Source organism: Caretta caretta, chromosome 2, assembly GCF_965140235.1.
Source record: "Caretta caretta isolate rCarCar2 chromosome 2, rCarCar1.hap1, whole genome shotgun sequence".
Classification (NCBI taxonomy): Eukaryota; Metazoa; Chordata; order Testudines; family Cheloniidae; genus Caretta; species Caretta caretta.
In genome coordinates this window covers 248923307-248944966 of record NC_134207.1, presented here as the reverse complement: position 1 = coordinate 248944966, position 21660 = coordinate 248923307, and the positions used below count along the sequence as shown (strand labels likewise).

At 39.4% G+C, this 21660-nt stretch overlaps 1 protein-coding gene across 1 annotated transcript in view; it reads right to left on the bottom strand.

Annotated features, from left to right (window-relative positions):
• VIPR2 (vasoactive intestinal peptide receptor 2) overlaps window positions 1–21660 on the bottom strand; it is an 84852-nt gene that overhangs the window by 7885 nt on the left and 55307 nt on the right. Inside the window, exons 5-10 of the mRNA XM_048837639.2 lie at window positions 19690–19787; window positions 14994–15135; window positions 12104–12254; window positions 10617–10677; window positions 9413–9482; window positions 3434–3525 (exon numbers count right to left, since the gene is read on the bottom strand). Of these exons, the coding sequence (XP_048693596.1) occupies window positions 3434–3525; window positions 9413–9482; window positions 10617–10677; window positions 12104–12254; window positions 14994–15135; window positions 19690–19787 (614 nt within the window). The remainder of the gene's footprint in view (window positions 1–3433; window positions 3526–9412; window positions 9483–10616; window positions 10678–12103; window positions 12255–14993; window positions 15136–19689; window positions 19788–21660) is intronic.

Below are 21660 nucleotides of genomic sequence, written 5' to 3'. Positions count from 1 at the left end.
AAAATATTTCAGAGGTTGCCTCTATCTATGTGACAGTGACCTTCTGGACAGCAAAGTTCCTCAGGAATCACAATATGTCTGGACCTGAAGGTGAAACCAATGACCGTGAAAGACAGGGCTTCCTCAGCAAAATATCCTAACCTTTGAAATTCTCTACTGGAGGAGAGGAGAATGACCACAAATCTCACTGCTTCGAGAGCAAAGTGAAAAACTCATGTCTTCAGCATAGCTTTCTGACCACCAAAACCAAACCAGCAGGAAAGCAGATGAAAGAGAGAAGAGGGAAAGGCAGTAGGTGGGGAAGAGGAAAAACAGAGAAGAGGAGTGAAGTGGAAAGTGGGAAGGGTAAAAAATAAAGAATAATAAAACCAAAATAATTAATCAAAACAGAACAAATTAGTGAATCAACATCTGCCCCTATGTGGCTTGTGGGGGAGTTAGAAAAGAAATAAGAATCTCGACAAATGGATAGAAGTCAAATTTCATTTACATCCATATATATATAAAATGACGGCCTGGGTAAAACACGTCTAACCTGTTCTCTTGTATGACTTTTTAAATTTCATGTTTCCTTGTAGTCAATTAAGAATCAGTGGTCCCAATTTTTACAATTATATCTGAATTTAGATTAAAATTTCTAATAAATATTAGCAATATTTTTCATTATCTATGGCCATATAACTTATATTAACCCGTCTCCCGTAATCGTGACGACTTCCTTCCCTAAAATAATATGAGTGCTATGAAAATTTATCTTTGACTTCTATTTGTGGGTATCAAATTAACCTCAGGGCAGAAAGCATACACATGATCCTACACCCTACTTAAGACCTACATTAAGGGATTATGAGTAGCGTAGGACCTGGCAGGGCCTTCTACAGTGGGATGAATTTCATCCCATGGATGGAGGCATGCTACTGATGTTGCAGAGGAAGATTAACTTTTCCAAAAGTGCCTAAATGATGTAAAAGCTGAAGCCCCAATTTCAGTGGAAGTTAGAAGCCTGAATACCTTTGAGGATCTGGTCCTTAGGAGCCCAAGTCTCACTGACTTTCAGTGTCACTTAGGCACTTTTGAAAATGTAACACAATATCTACTTTTCCCGGCAGACCCTGGTGTGACTCTTTCCAGAACGCATAATGATATGCCATGCAACCACTTTATCTTGTCATATGTCTCCAGAACTAACGGCCCGACTGTGAAACACTCACTCATGTTGGTGAGCAGCCACACTGAAATCAGTGGCGCTAAGGATATTAGTAAGTGCTTACCAGTATGAAAGAGGGTTGCGCAATCAAGTCCTAATTTAACAAAGAAAACCTCCCCATATCCACACCAAAAATTTCAGTACATTTAAGGTCAAAGCCTCCATGATAATCCTGACTTTTGCAAACCACACAAGTTATCAAATTCCAGACCATTTACACAAACTTTGTACCTTGTGATCTCATGCTCCACTTTCATTGTTTCTCAACTTTCACATTAGCATTTTTGCTTTAATAATTTTCAACTGACTGTGGAGCTAACTCTATATGACACTGACATTTTAATGGAGGAAACAGCCATACAAAAATAGTCTCATGCCCCTCTGCATTTTAGAAATTGCATTTGCATGTACATAAATGAGGCTTCTGGACCTTTAAATTGCTCTGCATCTCAGTGAGCTTGATCTACCATTCTCATGGATGTCTACTGAACACCAAAACACCATCCAAACCAAAATTAAAAACCAGGCAATCAGACTCTCAAGAGTTGAGTTCACACTGATGAACAGTGAAAAACAGGTCTGCTGCTAGTAAGCAGCCTACACTGTAAGACACTAAGATGCCCTATGGAGGACGCTTGGAGAAAAACAGAACACACAGGACTGAACAGAAGTATAAAAATGAAGATGGGAGGAAAAAAAGAATAGCTCTTGCACAGATGTCCTGCCCATCGTCTGGTCAGTTTTCTGAATAATAAATAGGAGACCCCAAAATCTCAAGTAGTGTGGTCCATAGATTGAGCGGGCCATACAGCGTGGTCCACTGGTTGAGACAACAAACATGCCACCTTCACAGAGAGCTCAAGTATCCCAGCCCAACCTGCTGCAGTCTTTACTGGTGGGTTTCTTTGTCTTGAGACATCACAATCCCTAACCTCTCAATTACCAAAACAGGGAAGCAAGGTATCATCGCATATGTAGATCTATAAGTGAGCTGCTCCGAAGCCAGCTACATTAGGGGCTACAAGGGAGCAGGGAGGAAAAGCAGGTCACTTCAATGGAACACCTAGTGCAGATGTGGTAGCTTGTTTACACTGCTGTCCTGAAGATTTTAACCCACCTGGAAGCCCCTCCTCTGCCTTGTGCCCTGCTGAATAGTATGGCTGCCCTCTGGTTGGGGTGTAAAAATAAGCACTACACTTCAAGCCTAGTACCCCAGACAGAATACCTAGACATTACAACATCATATTCACTACATTGTTTTTTGTAGGACCTGTCAAATCCTATTGAAATCAGTACAGAGCAAGTAAAACCAAGTTTGAGGCTTAAATGGACAGGCTGGTATATAGTGCCCATAAACTAAAGCCAATTCAAACAACATCAGGTGAAAAGTCCACATCTGTCCCCTGATGTGACTTAAGGGATGATCCTAGGAAGTTTGTGGAAAGTTTTTGTAGACTATGGCTGGATTCTTAAGTGACTTGTAGAAACTACAGGAGAATTTCCATATTTTTAAAAGAATCGTGATGCAACAGTAAGGTGCCAAACATGTCACACTGGTTACAGAAAAAATACCCAGGGTTTTATTGGGTATTTTTCATTTTGGTATTGTCAAAAAGTTTCTATCGCTTTTTAAATATGTACGGCAACAGCTTGTTTTGGTGAAGTGAACAGGTAATTAACAAGGAACCCTATTAAAAGGCCTACTGTGTGTGACTAGATGGCTTGGGGTTTTCAGTGCTCAAATTAGACTTAGACATCAACATGCCATTTTTTGCTCTCAAGTGCCAATATTGCATCTACATTGGGATCTGGGCTTTTTTGGGCAGGGTCCGTCTTTTTATTATGTGTATAGAGCTTAGCACAATGAGGCCCTGATTCTGTACTGGGGCCTATAGTCACTAATAAATTATAATTAATAGTAGAAGTAACAATAATCAATACTAACCTTGTTAAAGACCTCTGTTCAGCAAAACACTTAAACACATGCTTAACTTTCAGCATATGCTTAAGTGTCATAACATTGTTGATTTCAATGTGTTTACAAGCTTTGCTGAATCAGGGTTCTAGCCCCAGCTATCCATCCATTTGAAAATGGGTACCACTGTATCAAATAGTTATCACAGCATCACAACACTGGATGGTTGCTGGCAGTCTGCTCCAGCAGAGGAAATCTTTAAATAGATTACTTTGATATACTCTATGAATTTTCTAGAACACATTACTCACTTGTATTGTGACTGATCATTGCCTCCGACATCTGGCGATCTTAACTTTTGCAGTAAAATTCTTATAATACTAATGAAAAGTATAAAATTCACCTGCAAAAGAAAATATATATTTATACATATATATATATATATTTAAGTGACTTCAAGCTCCTCACTTTAGTATGCAGTGTGCTGGTAAGAGGTAAACAAGCCAGATTAGTCAGTTCATTAGTGAGCCTGGAGTGCTTGCTGCCAGAACATGTTAAATTGCACTCCCTCAGATCTACTGCTGCTTCCCTGCCTCACTGACGGTTTGTCACATCCAACACACCTCTGCATGACTGTAAATGCCACTATGGAATCATCCTCTGAGATACTTAAAAGCTGACAAAATCCCTTTCCACCAGCAACCCCATTAAAGGGAATGTTCTCAAGCATGATGGGGCTTTGGTCAAGTCTCAGTACAGCCTAACGTTACCTTAAACCCTTTGGTGGATTTACCACTGGTGGCCAAGGGATAATGCACATCCTGTTTATAACTCTTCCCCACTCTTGGCCCTTAAATCCCTTGTCTGGAGTTGTGGATGGGAAGCTGTTGTAGAGGTGACATGTATTCATAAATCAACGATGAAAATGGCCTTCTTTGCATATCTATCTAAGGTATTGATATGGCCCCTCCATTTCCATAGTAAGTGTGCACCTCATAATCTTTAATGTATTTATCCTCACAACTCCCCTGTGACGTAGGGAAGTGCTATTGTCCATATTTTACAGATGGGGAACTGAAGTAACTGGATAAAAGGAAGTGTAATCTGACTCAGGGGTGGGATTGAACTCAGGACTGGAAATCAGAAATTGCTGCATCTGAATCCCATCTCCCATAATGTCTTCTTTGGTCTTTGGCAAGTCCCCAACCTTTCTGCCTCAGTTCCCAATCTATAGAACAGATGCCTTCGTGCCAGGCACGTAAGATGGTGCTGGATTGTGTAACATGGTCTATAAAATACTTTGAACATGAACAGTGATTTCTAAATGTTAGGTGTGGTATAACATCCTACATCCATATAACTTTCTTCATCGTGCGTAACAGCAGTAAAGTGAGCTAACTCAGATCAGGGATGCAGAAGCATCAAACACAAGAAAAAATGTTCTGGTATTGAGCCAGGGACCAATATCTTATTTTTTATATTTAAGAGATTATAATTCAAATGATCATTTAGGACAGTTGTTAAAGACCCCAATGTATCCAAGTTAATCTTAAAAATATATATTTAGTTTAAAGTCTCATATAATTTCAGTATGTTTAGATAACAAAATTAGAAGAAAATGACAGAGTACGTTCACACTTTAGGAGATTTTGTCTTCAGTATTGTAGATTTAGTTCTATAATATTCTTTGGGGTGGAATTTCTTTATACAGAAAGCAGATGATACACAATGTTGAACGAACTGCTAAGGACAGCAAATTAAGCCAATAATATAAATGCAGGAAAGTGTCGGGGATGGGGTACAGCAGTGAAGGTAAATGACAAAGTAGAAAGTTAGGAAGGTAGTGGAATGACATGAGACCAGTGATCTTATCATTTTGGCTGCCTTAAACTGACAGTAACTTTTGAACCGATTACACTGCGAGTACATGTATCACTTAAAATGTTCTTTTTATTACTTCCTTCTTGTTATTTAGTCCTTTACAGAAGTTTTAATGTCACAACAAGAGGGACACAACTCTCTTATGTTGATATGATACATGACTGCTTCTGGTTTCTGAAAGCCTATTAATTCAGATTTGTGTCCACCTGAAAAGACACACAAATGAGAGCAGTCTGTATGGGAGAGGGGAAGGAAGAGGATTGCCGTGGCGGCATTTGCCAAATTGAAAACATGGGTGGTACTCCAAATGAACTGTTTGGCATAATACATCTCCAATTAAAGAAATCAGAGAGGCTCTGAAATGTGCACAGCATGACGCATGGAAGGCTGCCAAGGAACATTTCTCAGGCCAAAAATGTTCAGAGGAAAGACCAGGGGAAGGCCTCTGACATGCTGAATTGACTGTGAGGACTGACCCTGAAGAACTCACTTTGAGAATGCTGTTTTAGAGCAATCAACAGCTGATTAAATGCAATCCCCTAAACCAGCTAAAATAATTGGAAGTAACATTGAAACTAATGCCAACAAGGGGAATACTGAGTGAAGGTTGGTTTGTTATACCTATTAGAGGTAAATCCTGCTCGAGTCCCTTCACTTGCTTTGCTTTTCCTTCCGAAATACATGTATACTCTCATCCTCATATTCAGAATGCCACACAACTCTCATTTTGTCTCTCTCTGCTCCCACTTCATCAAATACCCCTTCTTGCTCCATCTCTCACACTCCACTTTGGACCTACTTTCACGCTAGTCCATCTGGTGAGTACAGAACAGCCTCCCTTTTCAAATATTCCAGTTACCTTCCTTTTGCTTCATGAAAGCCTTCCTCAAAAACAACTTCTTTCACAGCTTTCCTACCTTAATCTCCTTACTGACAACTTGTCCATAATGTCTTGCTTCTAATGGTTGTCTCATGTATCCCATTTATTTGCGGCAGGCTGCACACTCTTTGGGGCAGCAGGACTTTGTTTTCTTATACAGTGTGTTTTGCAAAGCTCCATGAGCAGCTTGCTTTAAGGGCTGAGAACAACAAAACAGAGCCTAGTGCTTCTGCTACTTAACTTCTGGCAAACAAGTTTCAAACTTCAAACTTGTTTGCCAGAAGTTACATTTAGGCATCTAAAGAAAAGTGGCCTCACTTTAACACAGGCATCACCTTTAGATTTCAGTGGGAATTGTGGATACTCCGGCCAGTTCTTCTGGGTGCTTAATGTCAGGCACCTGGGTGTGAAAATTAGGGCATGTGTACACTTGTAGAGTTATCTAACTAATAATAAATGGCTAGATTTTAACCTACTCCTATATATCTGCACAGGGTGCATAAAATCACATAGCGCTTACCTGGATTAAGAATCCAGGCACAGGGATTAGAGAAGGCTGCATAAAGCTGCTATTCCCTTAATGACAGGTGGGTGCGGTGGAGAGTAGATGGAACCTTGATCTTCCCCCACAGAGCTGAACAAGTTGCATCATGCGTACAACAATTTACTTTCCCCTTTGAGAAGTGGGGGAAACATGACACGATTTGTAACTCTGACAGCTTTCCAGGGCTATTCCTGTGCTGGCACAGGTAGGCTCTGCCTCTTATCAAACATTAGGTGGAAAGACAATCTAGACCAAAGTAACTATTGCACCTTAACTCATCTGTTGCACTGGGGGATTGAATGTCCATTCCTACTTCTTTTGGCAGTGCAGTTCAGCTCTCTGCAAATGGCCCAAATCCACTGTGAACTGCTCTTTCACAAATTAACACCACAGATACAGAATTAACATCTGGAATTAACATCTGAATCCGACAGGAGTGTGATTTTATTTACACCTTAAGTAGCAGAAGCACAAGCCTCTGTTTTGTTGTTCTCACCCCTTAAAGCATGTTGCTCAGGAGAGAAAACCGATCTGGAAAAAGACAGCCAATCCCAAATGTGTACACAACCTGAGCCAACACAGTCCATGTACATGGACATTTCCATACTTTATTACTATATCAATTCAATTACCGATTTAAAAAACAGAGGGCTGGTTGTACCTCAGTGTAACTCTAGAATCAAATTAAGATTTGGTCAGTTTAAGACTCATAAGAGTTTCATTAAGCATCCTCTCCTCCACCAAACAGGCTTCCCAGCCTTTGCAGGAATCCTAGAGCACCAACAAGTCTGTCAATATGCACTGTCTAACATAACTGTCTAACTAGAGTTAGACAGCTCTAACTGCTGTCTTCAGATATTGCAAGTTCTAGGACTTTTCAAGGGTCAGCTTGAAGCGTTATTTTCTGGGACACCGAACCACAGAGGGAGGGGGGATGGAATGAGTGGGGGTGGGGCCTCGGAGAAGGGTCGGGGTGTTTGGTTTTGTGCGATTAGAAAGCTGGCAACCCTAGCTGCATACAGAGTAGTTGTTTAAATCAAAAGTGCTCAGTAGGAGCTTTAATTTTGCACTTTTGAAATATTTTGTATGATTTATTTTGTTTTTATCATTCAGCGTGATCTCCTTACTTCTCCAACTCCTTTTGGACTTTTGCTTCCCTTCATGCTGTACATCTGCTGAGTGTCCACCCATTATGTAGAAAAACATTCATGTTGGTGAATCTTCATTTCATGTAAATTCACCCAGGAACCACCTTTTGCCCTGTCTTGTTTAAACAATGCAGAACTCACTCTTATGAAGGAGGAATAAGGTCCTTTGGATTAACACATAGATCATTCAAAAAGAATGAGGAATACTTGTGGCACCTTAGAGACTAGTAAATTTATCTGGACATAAGCTTCGTGGGATAAAACCCACTTCATCAGATGCATGCAATGGAAAATACAGGAGGAAGATATATATATACAGAGACCATGAGAAAATGGGGGTTGCCATATCAACTCTAACAAGACTAATCAATTAAGGCGGGCTATTATCAGCAGAAGAAAAAAACCTTCTGTAGTGATAATCAGGATGGCCCATTTCAAACAGTTGACAAGAAGGTCTGAGTAACAGAAGGGAAAAAATTAGCATGGGGAAATAGCGTTTAGTTTGTGTAATGACCCATCCACTCCCAGTTTTTATTCAAGCCTAATTTAATGGTGTCCAGTTTGCAAATTAATTCCAGTTCTGCAGTTTCTAGTTGGAGTCTGTTTTTGAAGTTTTTTTGTTGAAGAATTGCCCCTTTTAGGTCTGTAATTGAGTGTCCAGGGAGGTTGAAGTGTTCTCTGACTGGTTTTTGAATGTTATAATTCTTGACGTCTGATTTGTGTCCATTTATTCTTTTGCACAGAGACTGTTCAGTTTGGCCAATGTACATGGCAGAGGGGCATTGCTGGCACATATCACATTGGTAGATGTGCAGGTGAACGAGCCCCTGATGGTGTGGCTGGTGTGATTAATAATAGCCCACCTTAATTGATTAGTCTTGTTAGAGTTGGTATGGCAACGCCCATTTTTTCATGTTCTCTGTATATATACATATATATCTCCTCCTACTGTATTTTCTACTCCATGCATCTGTTGAAGTTGGTTTTAGCCCACAAAAGCTTAAGCCCAAATAAATGTGTTAGTCTCTAAGGTGCCACAAGTACTCCTCGTTCTTTTTTCTGATACAGACTAAGAGGGCTACCACTCCGAAATAAATCATTCAGTGAGTAGACTGTCTATTTAGGCCCCGATTCAGCACCTCACTTAGGCATGCACTTTAAGTTAAGCTCATTCTTAAGTGCTTTGCTAAATTAGGCCCTTAATGAACACTGTAATTCAGAAGCCGCAAAATATTACCAAATGAGATGCTGAAGGCTACAGCTAATTTGTAAAAAATGCATGATTGCATTTGTGTTTGTATTTTGCACTGGAGGTAAAGCTATTGTTATGCACACTAATGAGTACATCTTCAGCACAATGAACAAGAATTTAACTGCACATGTTCAGTTAACATTAATGAACTCTATGCAGCACAATCCCTGTGCAGCATGCTAAAAATGTCCTTCTGTGTAAATGTCTAATGTATGTAATTCTAGGCTACTAGTTAAGAAAAGATATACACAGCTGTCAGTCTTTTCCACTGTAATAATATTTATAAACAAAAGTAAATCTATAATCCACATGAAAAGTTTAACTTGATGTTTTCTTCCCCCAAGGTTCTTGAACTCGCAAGAGTTTCAAACAAACAAACAAACAAACAAACAAACAAACAAACCCAACCAGTCATTTAATAGGAGGCAGCTGAATTTTAAAGGCAATGAGTTTAAATAACCTGGGCATGTGTTTAAAATCTCCCCTACAAAGTAATTTATTTCATTACAATGGAGTTTTTGCCTATTCACTGCACAAGGCTGCAAACTTATATATAATTCATATTGCAAAATGTAGTTTACTTACTATAATAGAAACTAAAATTGGTAATCGTATAACCCACCAAGGACCACTGTGTTCATTCGTATCCCAGCAACTATAAAAAGAGTAAAAGGGAAAATTATGTTAATACTAATTTTATTTGGCACGTGAGGTATGTGAAGACAAGTGTTTTGGATTTACAAGTCAAAACAAAAATAGTCTGCTCTTGTGAATTCTAAGCAACATAATTTGATATTCTCCTGCTTTTATTTTTATTTTCACTGGGTTTTAATGTGCACATTCAAATCAATTAAAACAGAGATGTAACAGAGCAGTGTTAGAAGAAACCCAGGCAAATACTGTGGGGGACTCTCAAGTTTAGTTTCACTCTTTATGTCATGACACTTTTCCAATAAGAGTTTAGTTTAGTATCTGGGGCAGCAGAATGATCTGACATAACTGACAGATACAATTAAAAGGATATAATTTACTGCTGGACTATTTGGGTTACAGATGAGTGGAACTGGTGTGGGAAATATTAAGAATAAGCCTTCATCTGAAAAACTGGACTCTCATTTTTCCCTTTAAATAATTTGTTCAGTTTTCCACCCCAAGCCATTTTACCCTTCAATGACCATCTAACTTTACAGTCAGTCATTCTCAGTGCGCACAGCCCCTGTTGACTTCAGTATGTACTGAGCACTTCTGAAGAAGCAGAGCTTAAAACTTCTGAGAGAATAGAAGCTACAAGTGATAAACCTTAAATAGCAGAAACATTTAATAGTTTGTAAGCTTCCAGCTGTGATGACCATAGCAAGGTACCAATTCAAGAACAGCATCATTTTGAGTTTATTTTTTTAGAGGTATTGCAAATAGGTTCCCTGAGAAATTAGGAATAATCCATCATCTGTACCAGCTATTGCAGATGCCACTTACAAGAGTTTCTAAGTCATCTAGAGCCTAATCCTGTGAGGTGCTCTGCACCCACAATTACCAGGGATGCTAGTCTAAATTCTGACTCCCTTACATAGAAACTTAGGGAGGCACACCATTATAAATGGAGATGCATATTAAAATCATGCCACAGTTTTATTCAGATATTACAGTTAGCAAAGTGGATGAGCTGATAGACCAGGGGTGGGCAAACTATGGCATGCGGGCCAGATCCGGCCCCTCAGGGCTTTGGATCCGGTCCATGGGATTGCCACCCCCGGGAAGCGGCCAGCACCAGGTCCTCCTAGCTACTTACCCTGTGTCCTCTAAAAAGATCCTTGTCACTGTCCACAAGATGATGAATACTGTAGGAATTCCTAAGAAATTATAGTTTGTTATAGTGAATGATTGTAAAAATCTATGAACAATCTATGGATTGTTACCCCTCTTGTAACAATCCACTACTAGAATACGCAAGCTCTGGCATGAAGCAAATGCAGCACATGGAATAATAAAGTGTAGCTGTAGCTGCAGGGTGGGGACCAGCGGCAGGTTGCAAACAATTTCTATCCATCTCCCAATGAAGACAAGCACAAGCAATTATTACAGGTGAGTGCATTTATTTCTTACAGAACATACAAAGGATGCACACCTTCAGGCTCCTGAGTGTGACCCTTAGGGATACAAATGCTATGCATCCCTGGACTAAATGAAGATGGATATTAGGAATGAAATGTAATGTGCAAATCATTTTACAAAAAAGCATTCACACAGACTGGTTCACTCCCATTTCCCAGTTACACCCAAGTATACTTTTATGATCAGTTTCTAAGGGCTTCACATCTATAAAACCTTCCTTTGGCTCTCGGGTATGAAAGGAATCAGTATGTAAAAATGAAACAAAAATATTTACAGTATGTTGGAAAGTATATTAAAGATGAAGAATAAGGGACTGGCTGGCACAAAGAGTTACTGGGTCCAACTTTCACTGTCGGAAGTTGAATTCAAATCCCATTTTACAATTGAAAATGAATTTAGTGGCCTGATCTTATATCGTACCCATGCCCATCACATCATCACAGTGTTTGGCATTCTTTGCAGTTCAAGAGATTCCCAGCAAAGACAGAGCCATTTCTCTGGCAAGCATCTAAGGTGAATTGGCAGCAATGTGAAGGATAGCTTCCATAGTGTTTTCCTGTACAATGGGGCATAAGCAAGTGCTTCTAACACCACATTTCACTGAAGGCATTAAAGTCACTCCTGACTTTTAAAGAATACAATGAACATGTGGGGCCTGATTCATCACTGAATCTGAGCTCCATTCAGACACAGGAACTGGACATGTGAGAGGGAAGGAGAATGGTGGCTTTGCACGTCCCTTATTCTGGGGTCAACCAGCCCGACACTGATTAGGATAACCTCAAGGCTGCCTTAGCTTGTGCCCAGCTGCTGATGGTTTCCAAGGGGCAGTCAGGTCTGTGGGAATACTTGAGAAAACAGAAATGTTCTGGACATATCCACTTTTTCCTGGCAATACCCTCTACATAGTCACTGTGCAGTGGCCTGTGAGGGAGTGGCATGGAGCCTTTGTGCCAGCTCTACATCCTTTTATGCCAGAACAATTTTTTGGTGGCTAGATTTGCATTGGTGGAACAGAATAAAGGGGCTGTCTTAGCCTGTGGAATCAGGCCCATGGACGGTATCTGTCTAATCGAAGATAATGTTATCTCAGTGGGAAACACTGAGCCTGACCAATCCATAGCTAAAAATAAGAATAAAATATGTATATATTTAAGTACTTACCCCAGCCAATCAGAAGATAGACTGTGAAATGTCTGTTAGGAGAGAATATTACCACAAGGAGGATGTGGAGGTAAAGTCCTTCAACTAAGAGCCAGTAAAAGTTTGCCATAACACAATATTGGAAAAATACCAAACTAGCCTTGCAGCCAACCTGAAGTGTTACAAACAAACAAGGATTAAACTTCTTGAAAAGAAAATGCAGTAATATTTTGTTACAAACATTTTTCTACAGACCCAAGCTCTCTCTATATTATGTTCTCTTATCTCTCCTGTATGTCAATGTACAATATATAGAAAAGTTATTTTTCAATGGCCCCTAGAAATAAGGAGATGCATTTAAAGTATAAAGAATGCTTATACAAAGGAATTTAGTTAGCCAAAACTTTATTTCTATGGCTTCCTTGCAGCCAATTTACTCAGAAACCTTGAAATCATCATGACATAAACATTAAAAAAGGAAGATACCAAAGACCATCAATTAAGATAATAAACACATATAACTTTATAGGTTTTCCTAAAAGTTTCCTAGAGGTTTTAATTTGTTAGAAAAATAACAAAAATTTGCCTTTGTGAATTTTCAAAGGTCAAAGTGAAAAATATAGAATTAGGTACCAAATGCAGTCCCACTGGTCAGGATGTAAGGATATCTAGAAAATAAAAATTTGACTGTACCATCAAAAATATTTTTCCCACACTGTGAAATTCTCTAGTGTTTCCCAATTTGTTAAAGACAACCAGAATGCATCACTCCATTATGACCTCTGCAATTTATAGTCTGTGTGATGTTTTTCAGAATGTACCGTTCTAAGATATCTGATGCTACAAGGAAATGTGCAGAGGGTTTCACACAGGGGAAAATGTAACTTTTTAAACTGTAAATTAAAATGTGGTTTGATGCTTAATTCTCTTTACAACCTGATTACGGCATGGCATTCAGGGTTAGAAGGCTTTATCTTGACTCAAAGTCATGATACACTTTGTGTCCATTTACTCCTCTTCGAAGTCTTTTGCCCTCCCTCTTGAAGTTAAGCCTGTAGCTGAGGCAGTTCCCAGCCAATGAATAGATGCCACCAGCCAGCCAAATTGTGTAAAAAAAGTTATTCCGTTTTAGAAACTGTTCGTTTTAAAAGAGCTGTGCCAAGAGCACAAATAGCTCTGTGGAATGCATAAACATGATGTGAGAGTCAAACTCTCCAAGCTGTTACATAACTAAACCAGGGTTCAAATAGTGTAAGAAGCAGTACCTATTCCAAGCAACATCAGATCATCTCAACAACAATGCAACAGAAATTAGAGAACAGCACATTGATCTAGACCAGTCCAACTGCAAGAATATCCAGCTGCAAACAAGAGTAATTGCAGGACAAAAACAGAAACGACTTGGGTGCAAATAGGCATGATCAGGGCCAAGAGCCTAATCCTGCAAGGCTTTGAGCATTCTTGACTCCCTGAGATGTCAATCCAAGTGACCTGTTTACAATGATTTTACAGTGCCAGTGTTAAGTATTTCTACAGTGAGAGTGTTTCAATTGACGGATTGTGTAAATATAGCTTAAGAGTCACTTGGAAAAGGTTTGCACAATGGAAGAATGTAGCTTTATCAATACAAAAATATTACACTGCATTTTTCTTCAGTTTTTTCTATACTCTAAATTTAGCCACAATGGGCAGGGGAAAAAACACTGTAAATTAAATTCTCTGAGGTCTTCAGCAGTGTCCGCAGATTTATTTTGCAGCAGTTCTGCTCCAAACCAAGGAGATGGGGATACTCTATGCCAGTGGTTTTCAAACTTTTTTTCTGGTGACCCAGTTGAAGAAAACTGGGGCCGGGGATGAGGGGGTTGGGGTGCAGGAAGGGGCCCCGGGTTTGGGGGGCTCAGGGCTGGTTGGGGCACGGGCTTACCTCCGGTGGCTCCTGGTCAGCGGTGCAGAGGTAGGCTTCCCGCCTGTCCTGGCATGGTGGACTGCACTGTGCCCCGGAAGAGGCCAGCAGCAGGTCTGGCTCCTTGGGTGAGGCGTGCAAGCGGCTCAGCGCAGCTCTTGCCTGCAGGCACCCCCCCCTCCAGCTCCCACTGGTTGTGCTCCGTGGCCCCCCTACATATGAGCTGGACGTGCTGCTGGCCACTTCCAGGACTGTGTCAGAATGGGTAAGGACTACTAGTTTTTACTGGCCAGCCACCAGGGTCCCTGGGTGCTGAGCAAGGCCATCCAGTGCCTTGGATTCCGCGACCCAATACTGGGTCGTAACCCGAACTTTGAAAACCACTGCTCTGTACAATGTGATATACCATTTAACTGTGCAACCTTCTCAACCTCTGAGATTTTGCAACCCTGCATACTATGTTAATGCCTTATCCCTACTGTGCCACATGGTTTGTCATGAATGCAGATGACAGCCCTCCATCACCTTCTGGGGGTGTGGCTTGGTTGCTAGAGCCCTCTTTCTCTCCTACAAATACCCACTCAGTCTCTTATTGCTCTCCCTCCCTTAATGCCCCTCCTCTGACTCCAGATACAGCTGCAAGAGCCTTCTCAGAACATCTAGCCTTTCCCATTTCCCGGCTGATTTATCTTCCACTTCTAACCTCTACCCTGACTTACCCCACCTCCTTGCTGTCATAGTTATCCTGGGCCATGGCTGATTCTGTTTTTTTGATAACTGAAATTCCTCTGCTACCTGCCTGAATATCCAAAGCTGCATTAGCTCACCTCCCAGCTCTTCTGCTCCCTTTCTTCTCCTGCAGTTGCATCTCAGTTCTACCTGACACTAGTTCTCTCACAGCTCCCTCCACTGACAACTTAGTGTTCCCAAAAATTCACCAGGGATGCAGAGGTGGAGAGGGTTAAAAGGCAAAAATATTACACAGTGTAGCCAAAAAAGCTTCATTACCCATGACGACTGATCCTCTGAACAGTGAGCTGTGTTGGAATTGGAATAAAGAATATCATCCTTGACTAAAACAGAGATTGCTCTTAGAATGAAAGAGAGGAACAAGTTCAGATGGATGTAGTTCCGCGTGCAGTGAAGTTTTCTACATTAAAGAAGAGATTTTTTTGAAAAAAGCATTTTAGTTTCCAGGACAGAAAGGCTATCGTACAGTCTTTTGATTAGTCTTAAACTGTTTCTTAGTGAAATGAACCTGTAGTGAGTACCTGCCCTTTCTCTGTGTGTGACCCTGAATAAGTCCCCTTTCAGGGTTTAAAAAAAAAATTCTGACCAGTGGATACAATTAAGGCATCTTTGACACCCTTTCAGTGTCACAGATTAAAAGGCCCTGCTGCCATTTTTTACCATGAAGAGTATATAATAAAGGTGATTTTTCATTTTCTATTTTTGGTGTGCTCTAGCCTTTGTCTTCTAGATTCCCAGTGAAAAGCCTAGCTCTTCTGGCTAAATTTCTGAAATACCCCTTCCTAATGTTTTCTTGTTGGAGTTTTCTGTCTTTAATTCCAGTATTTTGATTCATAAAGTATGGACATCCTGGGATGCAGGTGAATGTATAAACAATTCAGAAATATTGTACATACAAAAATACAAATTGGACTGCACTTACTTAAAACCTTTACTCTTTGAAAGCTTGGAAACAGATGAGGTTTTCAGTGTGCCAGGAAAATCAAAAAACTCTAGTGGGAAGTAGGTTCCAGAGGCAAGGACCTATCACCTGAAACACCCTTTCTCCAGCACCTTGTCTTTTAATGCAGCATTTATCCTAGCTGATCTCACTAAACAGCAGAGGAGAGAGGGAATCTATAAGGCAGACAGGAACCAAACCACTCAGGATTTTATCAGTAAAAAGCAACACCTTGAACTGCAGCTGAAAACTAGTACAGATTCGAGAATATTGTTGTTATTAAAGGAATGCAGACAGAATAGAATTTTATGGCAGATGACTGCATTCTGAAGCTTCTGAGTGGTCTTCCGGCATAGACTTATGCAAAGAACATTAAATAACCCATTCTGGAGGTGACAAAAGCGTGGTCAATTGTGGTCAGCTCTGCATCTGAGAGAAGAAGTCATAACCTTCTAGCGTGGCAGAGATGCAAAATGAATTTTTGGCCTATTCAGCAAAGGACATAATCCCATGATTTACTTTAAACACTTGCTCAGCTTCCATTGACTTCAATGGCTGTGCATATGCTTAAGAGCTTTGATGATGCAGGGCCTGAGACATCCAAAAGCAGCTGAGGGTCCATTGCTATTATAGTACATGGCTTAATACATCCCTATGAAAGCCAAGGTCACATTCCAGGCATCTAATTATTTTCCTTGGATAATTAATAGGAACAACATGTTTCTCTCTCATGCTGGATTTGAAAGAATAAAAGTCTAATCCTGCCAGGAGCTAGGTGCTCCTGAGAGATGCTGTACTCTTGCAGTTCAGTGAAAATGATAGGTGCTCAGGGCCCTTGCAGGTCAGGCCCTTACTGTAGTGATAGTTGCTAGATTTCTGTATGTGTAGAAATCTGCATATATGCAAACAGCAGCAAAGTCAGATATACAAAAAGTTTTATACAAAGCAGAAATAGCAAATTTTGATATTTTCCACAATATGAAATTTTAAACAACATTTTGTTTTGGGTCAATTGAAATGTTTCATTTTGATTTTGACTGAATAAAAATTGTATAAGGGGCAGTGTGGCACAATGGACAGAGCACTGGACTGGGAGATGTAGATTCTATTCCCACTTCTGACACTGCCCTGCTGGGTGACCTTGTGTCACTTCTCCTCCCTGTGCCTCAGTTATCCCTCTGTAAAATGGGGCAATGATATTAACCTCAATTGTAAAGTGCTTTGAGATCAACTGATGAAAAGCACTGCATCAGAATGAGGTATTATTATTATTATACAATATAAAAAATTCAAAATGAAAAGCAGTTTTGAAATGAAAAGTTGCAATGTTTTGTTCCAATAAGGTCATTTGATTTTTTTTCTCATCAAAATTTCATCAAAATTGCAACATTCCTGTGGAGCATGTTTATTTGGACAACTCAGCATTTTCTGATGAAAAACTGTCAGAAAATTTTCAACCAATTCTAATCATAATGTTCATACAAAGTGTCACCTGGGATGAAAAAGCCTTGACATTTGAAAAATTGGTACAATTTTGAATAGCAAGAGAGTTTAGGAGCTCAGTATCTCTGGCTGGCAATTTAGGATTAACAAATCTATCAAAGAGATGCTAGAGTCATAATTCCTTCCCCTTAAAATACTTCAGAATCTGCCCTTTGGTAGGAAAACTAGTCAGAATCCAGATTGGATTTCTGCAATGACTGAAAACCCAGGGTTGAATTTATCCCCAACTCTGCAAGTACATAAAGAATTTTCAATTTTAGGAAGAGTGTACAAGAGAACCTTGCAAATGTGTGAAACTTTCTGAAACAAAATTTCCTTTTCTCATCTAATTGCCCTAATTTTAGCATGACTAGCCATAAATAGTATCCTGTACATTAAATAAAGATCAGAAAGCATTGAAGTTGTGTCAGTTCTGCTATTCATAACTCCTTAATATGTGCTAGACTAGGAAGCAAACAGAGCCAGCTAAATGAGAGGTTTTATATATTTGTTATACGTACATACAGGCACCCACAGTTAAATTGAATTCCTTCCACCCCAGAACTTTGTTACAGAAAATAATGGTGCACGTGTTCAGGGATAAATGCTATAGATTTTGAGGAAAGCATGTCCAATTCCACCGATGTAGTTGTGTGCATCAATGCACAGTTTTAAAAATCCTATGTATTACTAACATCAAAAATTCAAACTTTAATCCTGTTGGATGAAGTTAGGATTTAGATTTTTTTTTTTTGTTGCTTTAGTAACTTTTAATTTTTAACCCACTAGTGTAATTGCCAGAAATTCCTCCCAGGAGTTTCATTTGAAGAAGTTATTCTTTACTTCTCTTAAATACTATTGTATAGGCCGGATGGCTCCATCCCAAAGATGGATGTATTTCAGTGGATCCTTATATACAATACATTGGTACTTTCTGTAAAGCACCTTGGGATCCTGTCAGACAATAACTGCCTCTTCAATATAAATATAAATAGCTAATAAAGGTGTTTTCAGCTACTCTGATCCTGGAGAATGGGAAATGGAGCCTTTCACTACCTATTATCCTTAGATCACCCCTTGCAAGATATTGGTTTTTAAAGGCATTTGCATCAGATTCTCAAGCCAATATTCCAAAGTGTGATTTATCACTGAGGATACATTAATTGGGTAGAAGGGAGGGGGACTGGAAATTCTAAAAATATCCCCACCTCCCAAAAAATGATCCCAATATATACAATACCCCATTTTGTCGATACTGTGTGAATGAAGTGTACCTACACATATTGGTTTGTGCTCATTTCCATTGCTAGTGACAGACATTATCTCCCAGGGGACTAGCTTTCCTAAAGTAAGCATTTCTTTGTTGCATGGGAAACAAATTGATTCTCTTTAACCTGCCTTTTTTGGGTGACGGTTTTGAGGAGTCTGTGATAAGGCGTACATTGATGTCCTGTGGATTCTTCTTACTTTCCCAACCCCTCTTCAGTCTTGCTTCAGGCACGAAGGTGGTTTTCAGTCTCACCAACTGACTACCTTCTAGCGATGGACATAAGTCAGGAGTCTATGCGCGAGTCCTTCAAATGCACTAATAGCCATTTACAGTGTTGAACACAAGGTGGTGTTGATTTGCTTGCAGACCTTAACTAGGATAGAGGAGATTACTCCTGAAATTGCTCTGTTCGTTCTTTGCAGAAAGACCACAAAAGATCTCGTCCTTGTGGTAGATTGTGGCAGGGCTGGGGCTCTGGCGCCACCATGCTGCAGATAACATGCAGCTCGACATCTTCTTTTTGCTGAAGCTGGACGATGCCTTTTCTCAGCTCTCAGTACCTGGTGGAGATTGCAGGCATGGATGAAAGAAAGTTGGCTGAAGCTTAGTTTGAAGAAGATAAAGGTGATGCTAGTAGGCAGGAGGAGGTGAAACTCATAAGCAGGCATCTGAAGGTATCTGTTCCCATAATATATTCCTGCCCTTCTTTATTCTGTGAACCAATCTGAATTGTGGGTTACTCCCAGAATCTCAAGTAGTGTCAATGGCCAGGAGAGCATTTGTCCATCTCCATTTAACAAAAGCACTGTGACTATGGTATTTCTCTTCACTATCTCACCACCTTTTTGACTTTCAGGAATCATTACTGAAGACACTCGAAATTAGAACACACTTGGAGACCACCGAGAAGCTTCACCAGAACATGGCTGCTCACTTGGTTAGTATTGACTGGCTTTCCATTTATTTTCAGGTACAATTCAAGGTGTTGATTTTGATCAATAAAGCATTAAATCGTTTAGATCTGGTCTAATCTTGTGCATGTAGGTTGTACTATGTATGAATTTCTAAAGTTCTCTGGAATCCTCTGATATGAGAGGTGCAAACATAAATTCAAGTTACGAATGCAACTATTATTTGTTATTAAATTCTTCGAAGTGTAAAAATCATCAATTTTCTAAACATCTGAATAATCATAAAACAAACAAGGATTTTAAAATATTTTCCTATTTTCTTGCTTATTTTTGTTCATGCGAGGTACTTACTTGAAAAGACAAAGAATTATACTTCCTGTCGTTAGAGCAATCAGAGATGCACTGTGTCCAAGGGTGTAGATTGCCTTCACTAGTATATAGAAATTAATCTATGAAGAAGAATATATATTCATAAACCATTAGTGATATGTGCAACCAAATGTGTAATAATGTGGCATTGCTTTAAATAGTTTTAAGAATAAAAACTGTATAATTTTGCTAACAATTTTTAGTCTGGCTACCAGCTACTGAATTCCTGTGCGAATGTTAAACATGCTGATTCCCTTACACTCATGTAATGCAACACCTCTAAAGAAGTCGTCTCTGATGAGGAAATCAAATGTGGGACTTCTTGATCTTCAAACATCCAACTACCTCAACCAAATAACCTTGCTCCATTAGTAGGCTCATAAGCCTCAATGTGGTTCAGTCACAAGAGAAAGAGAGAGTCACATTTTGTAAGCATGGGTTAGACTTGGAACAGTCTTCCACAACTTCTGCTCCAAAGCCCTGATTCAGTAGTCCAGCCTTGTTCAGCAACAGACATAAGAAAGCGCTTAAGTCCCATTGACTCCAAGTGAACATATGGAGTGCACATATTTGGTGAACTGGGGCCCAAACAACCCTTCCTCTCTCTATTCAAATTCCTCCTTAAAAGCCTAAAAGCCACTTCTTCTACAAAGCAAAAGCAGCACAAAGGGGATGCACCACTGAACAGCCATCACTGTCCCTTAATTTACCACCTAAATATTACTACATGCAATGCTATCAGAAATGAAAAATTCGTAAGAGTACTGCCAAAAAGTCAGAATTAATCTGCTACTTCTTTTGATGCCTACAATGAAATTTGATTTGTTTTACATTATTTTCCACTAAAGTACTATAAGGTATTAATACCATAGATGTGATTTATGAGAAACAAATTAATAAACCATTTCTTGTTATTTGATGGAATTAACTGGTAGTTTTTTAACATCAATGCAGCATGCTGTATCTTATGGAACCAATTTACAAAAGTAGGCGCATGCATTTATGTGCATACACATTCTGGTGCCTGTGTTACTAAGGGGCACAAATTCACAGTATTTTAAGAATATCATATTTAAGATAATAGGCTAGACTCTCTGCTACTGTAAATCAGCCTAGCACCATTTATTTCAATTGAGCTATGGCAGCTGAGATTCTGACATCATATTTCAAAAAGTAGAAGTATGCCTCTTACAACATTTTGTATGTGTCTAAATTTCGATTTGTACCAGATTCTTCATTTGGATTCAGCACTTGTTAAAAATTATACAATTTTAAACAGAAATATTGCTAAAACTCATCTGGTAGAAAAATATGTTGTTTTATACCCTTTTAAAATTGCTAGAAAGCAGTGATGAAAGAATAACATTAGGAAGCTGCAATTTTTCCAGAAGAATACCATTGAAAGGAGGTAATTTTAGTGATCCTGGTTTATGTCAAAATTAGCAGAACAACGTTTAAATCATTTAGCAATCACAGCATGCATTTGGGCAAATCTAAATTAAATGTTAATTGAAATGAAGTATCTTGTAAATGCGGTATAATAGATATACTTAAAGTTAAAAACTGAGGGAAACAAATTACCTACATTTAGCAAATAGATCTTAAGGACATTCAAGGCAAATGGCACCAGTCCCTGTTAGCAGCTGTGTGAGGGAACATTCGCTCGTTATCCAAAAAGCATGGTCCAATTCCAACAGGCTACTTCAATAACTAATCCAACATCACCATTCTCCTAATTCCCAAATGGTACAATAGATACTACAAGGGAAATAGATGCCTACTTTTATTTTTGTACTAGGCAGTGCATAGAAGTGGATTGTCTTGACATTTTTGTAGAACTCCTGACATTTTAGTATTGAATTAGTTTGCTTTTAAAGTAGCAGTAAAACACTGGAGAGTGTGAAGGGTACACTCTCACTTTGTGGGAGAGGAGACTAGCGAGTGTTTTGGGGC